We start from the raw sequence: 17753 nt of genomic DNA, 5'->3' as shown, positions 1-17753 counted from the left end.
GGCAGTAAAGCTTCAAAGAAAATGCTGATAACTGAGCAAAGCCTAATCATTTAAAAAAAAAATGATCAAAAGGCTATAAAGCATTTTCACTTTCCTTACAAAAGAAAACTCCAAATCATTGGATTACACAAAGGACGCTCAGATGAAAAAACGTGTCACAATTCTGAAAAAAGCCCTTTTTTTCTGGTGGTTGAATTTGTTTTGTGAAGTAATTAAGGGAAGCAAAAGGAAATATACTCCCAGAGTCAGTGAACTAAGAAGTTATACATTCATTATTCAAATACTTAGGTTATGAAGAAGTCTAGAATGTTATAGTTAGAGGTAGATAAGTAGTCTGGTTGACACAATATCTAATAATTTAGTATCTGCACATCAAAGAGATCACAGACTCCTTCATTATCATCCAGGTTAAAGTTGTAGTCATCTCCGGGAGTAGGAGAGAGTCGTAAGAGAGGAAAAACTGTAAAGCAGGAATAGTTTAGTTTAAATTAAAACACTTGGAATATCAGCCCTAGCTCATAATTCAGTATGTCTGTCATCAGCAGTGCCAGGGTTAGCCTTAAGTAAAATACTGTCTTGATAGTCTGACAAGTATGCTAGGATACATACTGTGAATACCTGTACTGCCTTCAAACAGGCGCAATAAGTGACATGTCCACATCTTTTTCCTTAGTATTTTACATAAATTTGCTGGGGTGGAATGATAGCTGTGGAATATGGACATAATCTCTGCTTTTGCAGCAAAGGAGCTCCTGAGCAGATTTCAAAATTTTATCAAGTTTCCATCATTTATATTTACACTTCCTTCTTCCTGTTACAGTACTGTATGTATCAATCTTCAAGTATTTATTATTTTAGATACATAAACTACCATTTTCCCTATTGTACAGATGAAAAATGGAGGCTGTCCATTTCTCTGTGCACTGCATTTCATGCATGGGCTTGAGGCCATTTTTGAGGAATGCAAGAGAAGCCTTAGCCCTCATTCTGTACTGCAGCAACACTAATCTAATGCAAAAGAGCTGGGAATGTGCTACATGCTCTAAAAGAGGAGATTATTTCTATTTTAGCTGTGTATTTTATTGGTACGTCCACATAATCCACTCTTCCCTCGTGAATCTTGTAATTGCATGGTTCTTTCTAGATAAGCCGCAGGTTTGTCTTTTGAAGGGCAGATATTAACACAGGCTGCTCACGGAGCAGCGTAGTTATCGGGAGAGAGGAACAAAGCCAGCTGAGTTCACCTCTGTCTGGCAGCCTGCAGTCTGTGAGATACAGCACGGAGGGAGGCATGGAACAAATGAAATTACTAGCTGTGGCTCAGTTCTGCATTCATATGGCCATGAAGATGCAAGACCAGAAAAGGGTTAGATTTGTTCTGCCAGTGTAACAGACCTGGCCACACATCATGCAGGCATGTAAGTATCTTCTGAAATACCTGATCAAAGCTCCTAGAAGAAGCCTGAGGAAGATTAGTATTAAGCTTTTTTTTTTTTTTTTTAAAAAAGGCAGCACTCTAGTCATCAACCTGTTCTTTGTTCCAGAATTAGGTACTGCTGGGTTACTCATGCATGTAAGTACTTGCTGGATTAAGACTTTCAGATTTTGACTGTTAAATCAAACTGCTGCAGGGAATGGATAGGGGTGCAAAGACAAGAATGACAAGGATAGAGGAGGCAGTACAGGAGAAAGTAGTAGTTTCATACTGACTCTTGGCATGAGACTTAACAGACACCTCCTAAGAGTGCTGTTCATACAAAAGACATGCTACTACTTTTTTAATAGCCTCAAGTAAAGATACTAAATACTTACCATCAGAAGACATGAGTTCATCAATAATATCCCCACTGATATTTCCTGTGAAAACAGGAGCATGCATTTATGGAAGTCAACAGATTCTCCGCATTATAACACTGAATTGCAGAAGTACAGCATGGCTCATGTGCACACTGAATCACAGAATCACAGAATTTCTAGGTTGGAAGAGACCTCAAGGTCATCGAGTCCAACCTCCAACCTAACGCTAACAGCCCTCCACTAAACCATATCCCTAAGCTCTACATCTAAACGTCTTTTGAAGACTTCCAAGGATGGTGACTCCACCACTTCCCTGGGCAGCCTGTTCCAATGCCTCACAACCCTTTCAGTGAAGAAGTTCTTCCTAACATCTAGCCTAAAACTCCCCTGGCTCAACTTAAACCCATTCCCCCTCGTCCTGTCACCAGGCACGTGGGAGAACAGGCCAACCCCCACTGTAGGAGCTGTGGAGACAGCATGCTGTGTATACAAAAAATATCTTTGTATCCCCCAGTTTTTCCTAATAAATATCTCCTGTTCTCCTCATGCTGTACAGTCGATAGCTTATAGCCCTAAAGCCATGTGCAATATGTAGCATATTTGATAGCAGCAGAAAATGAGCTTGCTACTTAGACCTGGCTCAATGGCTTCATTAGAATAACAATAAAAAAAAAAAGGCCTGTCATCTCTGTGGGAAAAGTGCTAATCTTTCCCTCTGTGCAACTCATTGGTAACTTGGTCAAAAAAAAAAAAAAAAGGCTCAAGAAACAATAAAAACATTGAAATATCAACTCTTTCTTCCTACCTGTGGGCTCATCCATCTTTGCTATGTCGAATGAGTTTGGCTTGAGAATACAGTTAACGTCCAAAGGGAGCAAACCCTGATAGTCATTTGAGCTAGCTGTAGCTTGGGCGACATCTCCTGAAAGGCTGGGGTACAACACTGCATCTGGAAGGCTGGAATAAGGAGTTGCTGGAGTTGTACTGTTCTGCTGCAAACTGCTTTCTACAAAGACAGGAAGGCACATTATATAGTCTGTTGTGGTTAAAAAAAAAAAAACACAAAGCACCTACACCTGGCTTTATCTCTTGAGAAAAACACTGCCAAGGTCTGGGACAAGGTGAGAGGAGTCTATCTACTCCCCATTCCAAACTCAAAGGCACAATTTAATCAGGACCCCACAGAAATGTAGTCTGTAATACCGACAGCATTTTCTTAAATACATGTATTTCCTTATTACCCTACTACTGATATGAAAGAAGACCTGATACTCAGGGAGCCTCTCACTGTGGTTATGTGGAAGTAGGTAAGTGACCTCATAGCACAAAAGCTGGAACTGGTGCCTATATTATGTCTCATTAAAAGGTACATGTTCAAACCATATACTCCATCAGAGGTTGGCAATTTTGTTCCACGCTGCATTCTGGAAAAGCATCTCAGATTAACAAACAGGATCACATTCAAAACCTCTTTCATATAAGATGATAAGCTACAAGGGGAGAATCTATTTCACTGGATAGCGGACAGAAGAGGAAGAGGCTTTTCCGTGAACCTCCCGAAAGCTGTTAGTAAGCCCTCGGGCTGGTTTCTTAACAGACACCTGCACTTCTATGCAAATTGTAGATCTGCCTTTCCTTTATCTATCAGCTTTTCTAACAGTTTTTTTCCTACCCCCAGTCCTCCCTCACCCATCTTAAGTGGAAAAAACCCACCTGATGGCGTGTCCACAACTGACGTTTGTGGCAACTGTTGTCCCTGGTTAAGACCATGTTGTTCTGGTGGATTTTGAGTAGCTGTAGTAGGTTTAAGGGGAGTCACTGGAGCTGCAGGCTGAGATGGGGTCTGTGCAAGATCATCGGGTGGAGGAACTGGAAACACCATGGGCTTGGAGGAGCTTGATTCTTTATTTATAAGCAGTACATGAATAGGTCCTGAATTGCTTTTAAGATTGATCTGGTATTTCTTCTGTCCGTTCTGTCCCTGTAGAGGTGGTGCATTAAGAAAGTTAAAATTCCTTTAGAACTTCAAACTGTACAAAAATACGACAGTAACTGCACAGACTTATTTCTCATAGTAACTAATGAAGATGTTTGAATAGAATTCTCAGATTGATGCACCTTTTACCTCCAGAAGATTGTGCTCTTCTAGTAAAAACACTAGGAAGAACCAATAATTGGCATAAACTTACCAGATCATATGGAGACATGAAAAACAAAAATATTTAAAAAAAATACAAATGATCTAACAGGAAACAGATTACAAACCTGCTATGCATTTACTTGGCCACAGCACAGATACAGAAGACACAGATATACTATCTTTCAAAGTCTTTAGGTTATAAATTCAAGTTACATTAAACTTGTAGCAAGACTGCAGCTTATCAGTAACAAAACATAAATAATGATTTCTGTGCATTTAAATTTCTTCCTCTTACAAGGAGTTTTAGAATGATCTTTTCTGGGACCGACTATCCCACAACAGTTAAATATCTCACTCAAACCGAGTAGACACTGGATCATAAGTCAGCAGAAACAATTCTTAGCTAATTTTCTTAGCTAATTGAGATCACTGGCTCACAGTGGCTAATCCAGCAAGCAGGTTTTCAGCAAGTATGTTCAAGAAAAAACGAGGATGAGAAAAGTGGAAAAGGTGCCTGGGCAGAGAGGACCCAAAGCAAAACAATCCAATTTCAAGTTGTCAATGGACGACTAAAATCAGCTGTTCTTGTCCTCAACAAAAAGCCAAAACAGATGCATCACTGCTTTGGTCACACAGAGAACCACACCGTTGCTTGAACAGTTTTCAGCACAGACGGACAAAGATCCAGTACCACTTGACCAGCTTCACAGTCCTAGCTTTGGATGTTATTATGATACCAGACTGTGTTTAGCCTTACTAAAAATAGCTTCTAAAACTTATCTTGTGAACTTCTTCTACAAGTATAGTGGCTATCATGCTTCATTCAACGCTCTCTCCCAACTATGTAAGATACCAACCCTATTTAAAACTGAGCCTTACAATAAAAACGATTAAAAGATGGATAGAAGTAAGTAGTTTGGCTTTCTACTCTAATCCTGCTCATTAAAGCCCTCAGGCTAAAAAGAAGTCTGCAGTCTGTGTTTCCCTACCCAGTCTAGTACCACGTGACTGAACACAACCTACATCTAAATTAAAACTACAACTAAACCTAAAAGGCTTTTCTGTAACAGACATAATTTAGCCATACAATAAATGTTAAATTTGACAAATAAAAGTCACTGCTAATTAGTTCTGAAGGGAATTCATAACAATTATACACAATTTGGAAAGCTGCAATTTTTAAGAATAAGAGAGAAGAGAGGGGCAAAAAAACACTATTATGACTTGTTTTCGGTATGAGACAACAGTTACCATTACTCTTTCTTTTGTACACCTAGTATAGGTGTACAAAAAAAACACTTTTTCCCACCCAGCCCCTCCATTCTCAACCAAGACCAACTTATATATATATATATATATATATGTATTTTTCTCTCATACAGAGAGAAATGCTCAGCTCTAGTGTAGCTCTTCTTCTCCACTATCCTTCTAGAATACTTAGGTAAACAAGAAATCAGTACATACCATTTCGGGTATAGGTACTTCTAACTGTGTACCACAAGGTGCTTGAATTGCTAGAAGTGTGTCTCCTGGTTAAATAGCAATTTTTAAGAAAGTGTTAACTGTGCATATTTTTCGTACATCTTGCATGGTATCTACTCGAATGAGATAGGAAAATTCTCTAAGGCCTCTTAAAAGACTGCATAATTCCAGCATAAATAAACTTGTGATGGGACTTGCATAGTCTCTATAAGTTTCAAGATCCAATATTTAACTAGCTTCTTTTTCAGCTACACCAGCTCTCTGATACAGCATACTTTACGGCTTTGAAGAGAAGCTACACAAGAAAGCAAGAAAATGTTTTAATGATTGTCTTCAGTGCCAACATTTCCAAGTGTCTAAGCTCAAAACTTCTGCATCATATACAACTCAGTTGTAACAGTTGACTATAAAACTCACTAGTGGCGTACTACGTGCACTAAAACTTACTGGTTAAAGTTAGGAGATCACAATTACATTGACAGTACTTGCACAACATGCCTTATCTGCACATCAATTCCTCTTCATCCATAACTTGGAATAATGCTCCTTTGCTACCTGAGATATATTTACATGAAGTAAAATGTGACTGGAATACTAAATGCCTCCTCCATATTTTGCAGTAACTAACTCTTTTCCACAACAGCTTCTTTATGTTAAACTCCACAGTAGTCTAATCTTGCATTATTTTTTTTTTAATTCAAAAACAAACCCAACCTTCCTTATGGCAAAAAGATGATTTTGAGCAAAGCTGGAGGCTGAGCAACAGTCTTCCATTGAGTAACTCAGGATCAGGAAAGGATGTCCAGGGCAAACATTTCTGAATTTCTGCTAGCAAATCTTGGCAATTTGTTCAAACTTCCCATACAGCAAGAATCTTTTTGATTTAGCCAAGTCCCATCTTCAAACTTCAGCTGGCTCCATTTGTATAATATGAAGAATTCCCTCTGACCGAAACTGCTACCAGAAACTTTTATGAAATCTGGTGAATTGGGTCAACATGGTTCTCCCTGGTTCTGTTAGAGCTAGAGACAAGCTATTACAAAGTATGAATACAGAAGACAACCAAAAAGAGTACTCTGAAAACAGCTGAACTTCTATTCCATCCATTCCGTGACTACAACTAGAAAATGCCAGAACTCATTGGTCGTGAAGACTGTGAGAGGCATCTACTTACTACTGATCACTACTGAACACTTATTCTAAATTCAAAATACTCGCAGGGAAAAAGCAGGCTAGCAAGTTAGCTTTCAATAGAAAGATCAGAAAATCCCTCACTTTAAGAAATACAGCTTTTAGAAACAACTCACCATTGAAGCAGTTACAGATATCTTCATGGGTGACATATGAAAATGTAATTTATGTCAAGGAACATTTTTCTAATGCATGAAATGCATGATTTCTTACCCTTTAAGAGAAGTTTGTCCAAACTGAGCCTAAACTATAAACTTACTACTGGTACTCAGAGGTGTAATCAAGGCATGATTTATGATGTTCAGAATAGCTATTTAAAAAATAACACCGTTCCACACTGTAAAAAATAAAAATCTATATACGTAAAAAAAAATACCAGAAGAAAAGAGTCTGAGTAGCTTGAATCAAGAGATTCTTTTTAAACAGAGAACATGTAAAATCTTGTTTTTAAGAATACCATTTACCTCATCAACTTGACACTATAGAATTCAACAATGTACTGGGATGTCCCAAAATCACATAAAAATATGCCGGAAGGGACGTGAGAGTTCACCCTGCCCCAAGGTAGGATCAACTATTAAGACATTCCAGACAGGTGTTTGACTCTCCTGTTCTGGAAAACTTCCAGTGATAGATGATATTCCATCACCTCCCTGGGGGATCAATTCCTGTGTTAGCTCTCCCAGTAATAAGTTTCTCCTCATATCTTACTTAAATCTCATTTCTTATAAAATCCATTTTATAGGTAGAGTTTCTACAGAGCAACTGCAAGTAACGCTGAGTATTTAGCACTGGTACAACCAATAAGAAGGGCATTTTCCTGTTCCAAATCTCAATACTTGGTCAATATTTTATAAGACAGATAAACACATAATTACAAGCAATATAGGCAGACCTCTCTGCTTATTGAGTATTTACACACAGGATAGTTTTCCAGTTCCAAACGAAACAAGCTTCAGGACTTTGTTAATTCAATTTATCCTTGGATGATAGCTTAATCTTTTCAAGAGAAGGAAGTAACAGGGAAAAAAAAAGATTCACATATTCGCTAAGAAATACAAATTCAAGTGCGTGAAGGCAATACAATTCATTTTAAACCAGAATTATACTGTGGGCTTAAAAACTGTTGCTGTATACACATGTGCTATATTATTTTCAGGTTACCTTTCATACAATCAGAGAGCTTAAAAAGTCATGTAAACATGATTTATACTCTTCTTTTTGAACCAAAAAAAAAAAAAGTTTAGGCCTTCTTTGTTTCTGAATGAAATGGATAACAGTGTGCTTTACCCTCTACCTATGCTTTAACTGCTGTTTTAATACTAGTTCCAAGATGCACACAATTTGTTGAAAAGGATATTGGTGGTTTGTAGAATCATCCATAACGTTCTTGATGCTTTGCTGTAGCCACAGTTTCTGCTGATCCAATTCTTTCTCTTTCAGCTCTAGATCTTCAATTTCGGATTCAAGATACCTCAGCCTGTCTATTACTTCTTTTGTATTGCAGCCAGCACCTACTCCTCTTAAAAAGGTATAAAGGTTCGTGAAACCACAAGAAATGAAAATCTAAAAGATCATTTCCTAAGTATGCTTCCAGTAATTTGAAAATATACTAATATTCAACATAAAGGAAGCGAACATTTATGTGCCTGGCTGTGCTTTAACAGAAAATGAACATTTTTAACTTCAGATCAGGTTTAGAATTTCCCTCTACCCAACTTGATTTTCTTTTGGAATGTAGGTTCTTCTCCATTACAGATGGTTTGCAGATCTCCTTCACCTCCTTCTTAACTCTTCAGTTATACTTTCATCTTCAGGAACCGAAGAGAAAATAGGCATGCAATGCACGTGGGCAGGTAGGTGGAAATACTGTCACCCAGTACCTTCCCAGATTTAGCTAGTGTGAATGCTAGTTATAAAGTAGCACTCCAAGTTTCATGAAAGCATCTCTGGTATATGTTTTAAACCTGATTCTACGTATCAAAGATGCAAATTAAAGATAAGACAAATAAAGTTCATTTAAAACTTCACTGTCATTCCAAAATGTTGCACTGCTCATTGGTGAGCCTAATGTTAATTTTATTCTGTCTTAACTGGTCAGAAGAAGTGGAAGGAGGCAATTTTTGTTGCTCTTGAGCATATGAGGAAATGCAGAATTGAAGCTTACTTCCACTGAATGCTGTTTTTTGACTTCTTCTCAATGAGATCAATCCCCTCCAAAACATTAGTGATATCATAAATCCTTCTCTTCTGCCTCACAGCAAGGGTATCAGCAGCCTATGAAGAGAAGAGCAATGAGTATCAGTAACCTGCATGCTGAGGGCAAACAACACACACTATAAGTCATTCCCCAAAAACATGCCAAATAGTAATTAACATAATTCTGAAGGGAGACGGTTCAGCCCTTCAAGAGCTGGGTGCTCATAGCATCTGCTTCAAATGGCTGGCAAGAGTGGCCTCCTGTGGCTGCAGGGATTGCCAGGAAGGGTCACCTTGTCCAAGGGCCACCCTCACCAGGCAGAAGAGCTCACGCGAATTGCCAAGACTGCCCTCAGCACCTGCACCACACGCTATCACCTGCACACAGGAGCTTGAAGTGCCCCTTCTACAATTTAGGAAACAGTAGGGAAGGCAGATGGCAATACCCTGCAATAGAACAAGCCTCTGAGGCCAACTGCATGTTAAGTTCATCATCCCCTCTGCTGATACTCTCTGAGTCAATTTGTGTTGGGATATGGAGGGATTTGGGGGTAGTTTCCCAAACTAGCTGAAGGAGAGCTGCATGACTGTAAGCCAGCACTGTCCTATATATAAGCCACCATCAGGGAACGAGTGATAGGACATGAGGAAATTGCCTCAAGTTGTGCAAGGGGACGTTTACACTGAGTATCAGGGAAAATTTCTTCACTGAAATGGTGCTGGTGGTGGCATTCCCACCCCTGGAGGTATTTAAGAGACATGTGGGAATGGTGCTTGAGGCCATGTTTCAGTGGTGGGCTTGTCATGTTAAGCTGATGGCGGAACTTGATGATCTTGGTTTTTTTTTTCATCCTAACTGATCCTATGTTTCTGTAACATTTCACTGCATGAATCCACCGTGTGGGCAGCTGCCCGCTCTGCCTGTGGTAGCACGCACCAAGAGCCGCCTCATGGCTGCCAGAACCCCCACGCAGCTCAGGCCAATGCTTGCCCCCGACAAAAAATTTCTCTTTTCAGCTAAGGCTAGCTATGTAGTGTTTCTACTTGCTGTCACAGCATGTCACTGAAAGCAAAGCATAGTCCAAGTCAGAGGAAAGGCCACTTAATCATTTGTAATTCTGCTCATGAGGACTTTTTTTTTTTTATTTGATACAAAGGCTTAAGATAAAATAGCAAAACTGAGCTAGTCATGCCTTCCATATCCTCCTCTTTTTGATGTTGTAAAGTGCCTCAGGTTTAGTGAGTATTAGACAAAAGGATAGAAAAGCAAGGGGGAGTCTGACTGCAACTACTCTGGATGCTCAGATATGTAAAATATAATTGTATTAAATGGATTAAAAGAAATAAAAAGAGAAGGATAAGTGGCAAAGATTTCTGGCTTCCAAATTTGAAGTAATGGGTTAAAGCCAACTAATTTCTTCTATAGGTACACAGAAATTTATTTCAGTTTGTCCAAGTAGCTAATAAATCAATGCTTTTAGCAAAGGAGCCTGTATACAACCTGAGACGACAAAAATGTGGAAGGAAAATTGAATGCATTTTATAGCAAAGTCCGTATTACTCCTTTAACAGTATTTTCTGAACCATAAACAAACTCACTAATCTTCCAAAGAAATGACATTTTCCTATTAGAAAGTTAATTACTAGGACTTAGTCATCCAATATATTGGTGAATGTTTTGCTAGAGAAGGGAAATTAAAGGATAAAAAGGAAGAAGAATGAAGATTAAAAAAAAAAAATGTTCTCATAGCCATGAAGTATAAATACTGTTCCTTATTCTCAACAGTGGCATACCTACTAAACGGTGTTTCTACTGACACTGTTATCAACATTTATCTTTTGTATGGTCTTCTCTAACAGTCAGGTAAAAATCTAACAAAACAAACACATGTAAATGCATATAAAATGCATGCTTTAGTTCTCCAAGAACACAGGCTCTTCAAGCCACTCATATCAGCAGGTACGTGCCTGAAATTTTAATGGCACACATACATACTGTTTACAAAAATGGCAAGTAAAGCCTTCAAAATCTAGGAAGTGACAAAATTGATGCTGCCTGTGCAACATATCATACAATCACAGAATACCCCAAGTTGGAAGGGACCCATAAGGATCAAGTCCAACTTCTGGCACCACACAGGTCTACCCAAAATTTTAGACCATATGACAAAGTACACAGTCCAAACGTTTTTTAAACTCCAACAGGCTTGGAGCAGTGACTACTTACCTGGGGAGCCTGTTCCAGTGTGCAACCCACTCTCTCAGGGAAGAACCTCTTCCTGATGTCTAGCCTAAACCTCCCCTGCCTCAGCTTGACACCATTCTGGTGGGTCCTATTACTGGTGATTAAGGAGATCAGATCGGTGCCTGCCCCTCCACTCTCCCTCGTGAGGAAGCTGTAGGCTGTGATGAGGTCCCAACTCAGCCTCCTCTTTTCCAGGCTGAACAGGCCAAGTGCCCTCAGCCGCTCCTCATACATCTTCCCCTCTACGCCCTTCACCATCTTTGTCACCCTCCTCTGGACACTCTCCAATAGTTTCACATCCTTTTTGTACTGTGGTTCCCAGAACTGCACACAGTACTTGAGGTGAGGCCGCACCAGCGTGGAGTAGAGCGGGACAATCACCTCCCTCTATATTTCACAGTAGCACAATTTTTCATATTTCTACAAGATCCCTACATTGTTCTGTGCAAAGAATGCACAGCGTACACTTAATCAGCAGCTATTCAACATCCTGATTAAACTGACTTTTAAAACTTATCATTTTCAGCTTATGTCAAATGGTTGAGACAGATCCAATCAGCACAACAGAGGCACATCTACCACGAGGGCTCTGCTGAAATGGTTGGGTGTAGCTTCCACGTATCTTTCTCTGGATAATTCGAATTTGGAATAGCTTCATAAAATCTTTTTAACATAAAGGTGCTACACTCTACTCATTCCTTAGTATCTCCTCACAATTTGAACAGGTATGTATCCAAGACAAGTGCTATATGGCTGTCTCACAGAATGGTTCATGGCAGGGGCATGGAACTAGATGATCTTTAAGGTCCCTTCCAACCCAAACCATTCTGTGATTCTGTGATCTGGGAAAAAAAAACACTTGTCACAATGCTTGAGATTCCAAGCGTACTCAGATCATGCAACTTTTGCAATACAGATAACGTGCTGTTCAGCACAGTTTGAGTTGCATGTGTGCACACACACAAAGCCCTGCCCAGGAATAAGCCAAACAAACAGAAGGAGGATAATAGAGTCGAGGTGCATTCTCATGCACCAACTTCTTTGCTCCCTAGGAGCTGACAAAAGGCACTGGGCATTACCAGTGAGCACAGCACATTTAGCGTTACAGGAATTTGCCAGAGCACTGGGGCAGAGTCATTACTGAGAAGCTTAACAGCACAGAAGGGTCAGTCAGCAATGCGTGCTCGCTCTCCTTGTGTCAAATGAAAGAAGTGCTGCATCTTACAGACTGTGCCCGCAGCAGATGACAACAGCCTTCTCCCAAAGACGACTGTCAACAGCTTGGACGGAGTCTGAAACTGAACAGTGTGTTTGGCAACCAGTGTAAGACTTCTGGAGAGCACTGCATGCATAAAGATTAAACAACTGTAAAATTGAACAAGCAGGCTTGTTTTTTTTGTTGTTCTTTTTTTCTTTTTTCCTGTGGAATAGGGCAAGTTTAAAGCAGTTGTTACTTGTTCCTGATCGATGCATTGCTAAAGGCAGGTGCATGCCCAGGCTAACTGGGCAGAGTTGATGTTGAGGTTAACAAACAGCTCTGTGTAGCTTGTGGTCTCTAAGGAAGCAACTGCTGCCGAGATACACATGAGGCCTGTGGCTAGCACAAAAATGGAGTTTAACATGTTACGGTGGCTAAAATGCTAATGGACTAAAGTCTTTATAAAAGGGAACAGAGATTAGAAACTGCGGAAAACCTAGGGAATTCACCAGTACAGAAGTTCAGTACTGTTCTGGTTCCTACAGAGTAAATATCCAATGCTTGATCAGACATCAAATGCAGTAAAGTTAAAATCTGAGGGTAGCAGCGACAGCAGGAAAGCGGACTAGGTAATTGGAGTGTCTTTTCCAGTTTTGTTACCATACGCTTCCCTGACTACATCATCTGAGTGACATAAGAAACTGGCTTCTTAAATCTGCACTTCCTAGGCACCTGACAACTCCTTTGAGTTGTTCTCCTTTCGTTTTCTACATCAGGTAGATGCATCAGGTATTAAACACTTAAACAACATGTATGTTTTTAGTTGAAAATTTTGTCCTTGGTAGTTTTTGTTGTCATTTGCTTGTGGTTTTTTTTTTGGACTTCCTTTATTAATTTGGAATTTCCAGACACATGAGAGCCTCATCAGAGCATCTGAGCAGTGGCTGCAAATCCAAAATCCCCTATTATTCCCACATTTGCAATGTTTTCTGTCCCTTTAGCAGAACAGGATAAATGTCAGTAGCAAGCAAGTTATTTTAGAGTGTCTGACACTTTGCACTGTTAATCAGAAACAATATTTAACCCTGAGTATAACAGGAATGACATTTTGCTGTAAGCCAAGTCTACTTAAGAAACTGAAGCTGAAGCACTAGAATGCTGCTGAAAAGAAGGAACATACTGTGCGCTGGGATGCATTGCAGGTGACTTAGCTCTTACTCACTCATCTTTAATATTTCTCCCTTTCCTGCAATTGGCAGGTTGCTGAACACAGGGACTTTACTTTCATTCCCTTCCATCTCATAGTGTTTGAAGCTTATTTCCTTAACTACATTTGCTTATACAGGGTTACTCAGTGACTACTATGCAATTGTTCAGGATCAGCTGTTTAATTTAAAGAATGAGAACCGCAGAAACTAAATTCCCAGTAAAGAAAATCCTAACAACTCAGGGGAGTGGAAGCAAGGTGTTAGCAGTGAAGAGTCATCCAGCCCTGAAACACTTCCAAAGTTCAGCAGGCAGAACTCGCAGGGCTCCGTGCACCAACAGCAAGCAGTGAGCACGCACGCACAGGACAACGTGCCACTACCATTTCTTAATGGGTCAGCACACGTGCCCCCAGGTATCATTTTACAGACTGCTTAACCACAGACGTATCCAAAGATCACCAGGAAACATCCTGTAACACTGCCTTTCATTCTCAGTTGCTAAATCACAAAGCTGAAAGTACACTGAATAACTCCAAATTGTATTTTCTTCGCAGTGCACTTACGATTTTGCTACAGAAACACTAATCAGCTGCAAGACATCAGATGGTCAATACCTGTAAATAGGATAAGAGACATCTGAAAATCTTCACTGCATGAATCATTTCTTGGAACTCTCTGTTTCGTTTCAAAGAGCGTTCTGTTCTTCGGTTTCCTAAGCACACCACCATATGATATGCGTGCTGCTGTTCATTTTGTTCCTAGATGCGTGACTTATTTATGAGAAATAGCAGGTTACAGAAATGTATGGTTTGACTGTTTATGAAAGCTTTAACGATTTACTCACTTCAGTTAGTATTTACTAAAAAAAATCCAACATGCCATGTAATTCAGAAACCAGTCTCCAGTAAAGGTTCTGAACAGGGCTTTTTAAGATTTTTGCAATACCCATTTACTTTTCTAGCGTTACTAGAGTTACTAGCGCTTTTACCATCAGCACTACCATTTTCTTTCAATGGCAAAATTCCCTTTACTCACAAGAGGGAGACAGAAATGTCAGTCCCATCTAGTCATACAGTTCAACTTTATTGTTCAAATCCGCCCTCATCAGCTCTTTAAGCCAAGCTTTTTGGCCCAGGGTCTTCCAAATGTGGAGGTTTTTTTTCTGCTTCTCAAACTGACCTGACAGATGGAATAAGCCACACAACAATCCCCAGTTTGTGGAGTGCTTAGGTACATTTTAGTGAAGACAGAGGCAAATTAAATGTGAATAAATTAACCAACTTGCACGAATCACCCAAGCCCCCAGCATAGCTAAGCTGGGTTACAGCCCCTGTCAGCATCTTCCCAGCTCCCTCTGGACAGCTTTACCAGCCACAGGAAGGTTTCAAGCGCTCGCTCTCTGCACATGGATGTGCAAAAAGGCTCCGAGCACACGGACTGCCTCCACGAGCCCTAAAACCTAGCAAACAAATAAGTTGAGCTGTCCAGAAAGGGCTGTGAGCACCAAGCCAGCACGTTGCTAAGATCCTCAGCGAGGAGCCAGCCGACCAAACACCGCCTTACTTCAACCTGTATCTCAACGAGATAAGCCAGGGCGATGCCTGCTGCTGCTTCTCCCGACACCTACTTGAGGAAGACCCGAGTCTCCCCCACCGTCCCGCACGGTGCTGCCAGTGCCACGAGGGCATCAGAGCCTGCCTCGAGACTTCCCCACCGGCCTCAGCAGCCCGGCGCTCCCCTCACGACCCGAGAAGCGGCGAGGGGCCCCCGCCCCGCGGCTGTGTCAGCCGAGCACCCGCGACCTCCGCGCACCGAGGGCCCGCCGCGGGGCCCCGGAGCCCCGGCAGCACGGCGCTGCCCGCCCGCCGCGCACCGCTTTGAGGTCCAGCACGCCGTCCTTGGCCTCCTGCAGCAGCGACACGAACTTGGTGGTCAGCAGCCCCAGGCTCTTCTCGTGACGGCTGCTGCCGCCACCACCGCCGCCACCACCGCCGCCCGCCTCGGCCGCCGCGGCCATGCCGCCCGCCCGCCCGCGGGGCCGCGCCACGTGTGGCCGCCGCCGCAACGGCCCGAGCCCGGAACGGAGCCGGCCCGGGGGCTGCGGCGGGAGGGGCGGCGCCGCAGGAAGTGACGGGGCCGCCGTTGCCTGGACACCGGCGTGGTGGGGCCCGCGGGGCGGCCCGGCACCGGGACGGGGCATTTGGGGGGTGTGTGCGTGGGGGCCTGACGAGGGGTCCCCCCCTCAGTACCACGGCTTGTCCGCGGCGAGGCGGGGCCGCCTGGGTTAGGTGTGGGCGCCGGAGCTGCGTCCTTAGTGAACGCGGAGTGCCCCTGCCCGGGCTGCTGCCGGAAGGGGGTCGAGGGGTTGGAGCAATTCTTCTAGAGGGAAAGGCTGAGGGAGCCGGGGGTGGCCCGCCTGGGGAAGAGAAGCTCCGGGGAGACCTCCTTCAGGCCCTTCAGTACTTAAAGGGGCTTGTAAAAAGATGGGGAGTGACTCTGTGCTCAGATAACGACAGGACAAGGGGAAGTGGTTTTAAACTATAAGATGGGAGATTTAGATTAGAGGTTAGGGGAAATTCTTCACTGTGAGGGTGGTGAGGCACTGGCACAGGTTGCCCAGAGACGTTGTAGATGCCCCATCCCTGGAGATGTTCAAAGCCAGGTTGGATGAGGTCCTGGGCAATCTGGTCCAATGGGTGGTATCTCTACCCATGGCAGGGGGGCTGGAACTGGGTGATGTTTAAGGTCCCTTTTAACCTGAGCTGTTCTCTGATTCTAGCAGCTGAGAAACTTAGCTTGAAGCCCTTCACAACCAGCACAGCACCTGTAGCCCCCAAAAAACAGCAGCCCTCCCTGGCTCTCAGACCCCAGCTCAGCCCTAGCTGCTGGAGCACTCAGGTGAGACAAGACACAGGGCACAGTGATGCTCCAACCAAAGGCACAGCCAGTAGGGGATGCTTACCTTGTCCCTCACACTGGTGTCTGACTGTGTGTGTCAGGAGTCTCCATTCAGATAAGCATTTTTCTCTACATTGTTATGTTAAAAGTAGAGAAGCTTTAGAATTCCTACACTGGGGATTTTAGAGAAGCACTGCAAGAAGGAAATAGTATTGGAAAAGACAAAAAAAAAAAAAAAAAAAAAAAAAAAAGGGAAACAATGCCAGAGGGAGAATTAGACCCATGAAAACCAAACAATACAAACACTACTATGGCACGTACATACCCAAGTGCTATGGTATGAGATTTCTGAGCCAAGAACAAAGAACAATAAGAGTTACGGTGAAAAGCAGTAAATACTCCCTGTGACAAAATCAGGAAATAATTTCAGAATTAAAATTTTGGAGGGAAAAAATCTGAAGCTGACATTAATAAATCAAATTAGGGTACAAAGAAGTTCTTTTACCTTGCTGGTACATCCCCCGTATTCAATTATTTCACTGGAAGTGTAACCTTGTCAGATAGTAAGAAAAGCGCCCAAAGAAACACGTAAAAGTCGTAACAGAAAACGCTCTGAAGTGCTCCGTGAGTACTGCAACCTTTCTATGTGACATTCATGTAACAGTTATAGAAAGTTTTCCAGATTAGTATTTCTTCACATAATGTGGCTTCTGAAGAAGCCCGTGTGCAGAGCACAAGTTAAGAATGAGAAGACATTTTCTTCTGCATTTAGGTAGTGTTGAGATATTTTTATCATGGAATCAAGAGATTATTGTGATAGTAGGCAACAAATAAATTAAGCTAATTTTAAACTTTACAGCAAGATTTACTAGACTGACACACAATTGCATTAGCTCTTGCTCCTTGCTGTTACCCCATGTATTCATTTCTACATATTATCAGTTATTACATAGATTCAAAGCAGTCAGCCCTTTATCATTACACTTATACATTAGCTGGGAAAGTGCATTACCAGAGAGTGAATGACCCATTGTAAGAACTGATGCCTCTGCTCCTTGCTGGTCTCAGTGTCCAGATGCAGGAACCCTTGAATGGAAGGAACCAGAACCAAAGCGGGTTGTCTTCTTTCTGCCCCCTCCCACAAGTCTAGGATATTCCTCTTTTATAAGGCAGTACACAATGTCTGAACAATTCCCAGCCCTTGACCTCCACCTTTTTTTTTTTTCTTCACTGCAGATTCCTTTCTTAAAGCAAAAGCAGTCTTTTCCCATCTCCCAAGGTTGTGCTTTTTAAAAGATAGCAGCAGCTGTGAGTTGCTGGTGGTGCTGCAGCCTCTGCTTCAGCTTGTGCCCATATTTTCAAGGCCTCTGCTACCATCCCATGCTTAAGCTGTGC

At 42.0% G+C, this 17753-nt stretch overlaps 1 protein-coding gene across 2 annotated transcripts; it reads right to left on the bottom strand.

Annotated features, from left to right (window-relative positions):
• Positions 1-21: 21 nt before the first annotated feature.
• E2F5 (E2F transcription factor 5) lies at positions 22-15549 on the bottom strand. 2 transcript variants are annotated; one of them, XM_082753366.1, is made up of 9 exons: positions 14075-15264; positions 8778-8887; positions 7971-8132; positions 6727-6770; positions 5402-5466; positions 3511-3778; positions 2603-2803; positions 1813-1857; positions 22-460 (listed from the first exon to the last, which is right to left on the bottom strand). In XM_082753366.1, the coding sequence occupies exons 1-9, from the start codon at positions 14186-14188 to the stop codon at positions 351-353; spliced, it is 1119 nt and encodes a 372-aa protein (XP_082609492.1). In that variant the 5' UTR covers positions 14189-15264; the 3' UTR covers positions 22-350. The 2 variants fall into 2 exon arrangements, with proteins under 2 accessions (XP_082609492.1, XP_082609491.1); XM_082753365.1 differs by lacking the exon at positions 14075-15264 and adding an exon at positions 15334-15549 and having other exon boundaries at positions 325-460.
• Positions 15550-17753: the final 2204 nt, after the last annotated feature.

This window comes from Aythya marila, assembly GCF_965140915.1.
Source record: "Aythya marila genome assembly, chromosome: 2".
Classification (NCBI taxonomy): domain Eukaryota; kingdom Metazoa; phylum Chordata; class Aves; order Anseriformes; family Anatidae; genus Aythya; species Aythya marila.
This window is presented reverse-complemented; position numbering and strand designations above follow the sequence as displayed.

Coding starts and splice junctions, on each gene's coding strand:
- E2F5 (XM_082753365.1), bottom strand. CDS start 15,477: ATGGCCGCGGCGGCCGAGGCGGGCGGCGGTGGTGGCGGCGGTGGTGGC. Junction 8,888..15,333: donor GCGTGCTGGACCTCAAAGCG/GTGCGCGGCGGG, acceptor TTCTCTTCATAG/GCTGCTGATACCCTTGCTGT. Junction 8,133..8,777: donor AAAAACAGCATTCAGTGGAA/GTAAGCTTCAAT, acceptor TACCTTTTTAAG/AGGAGTAGGTGCTGGCTGCA.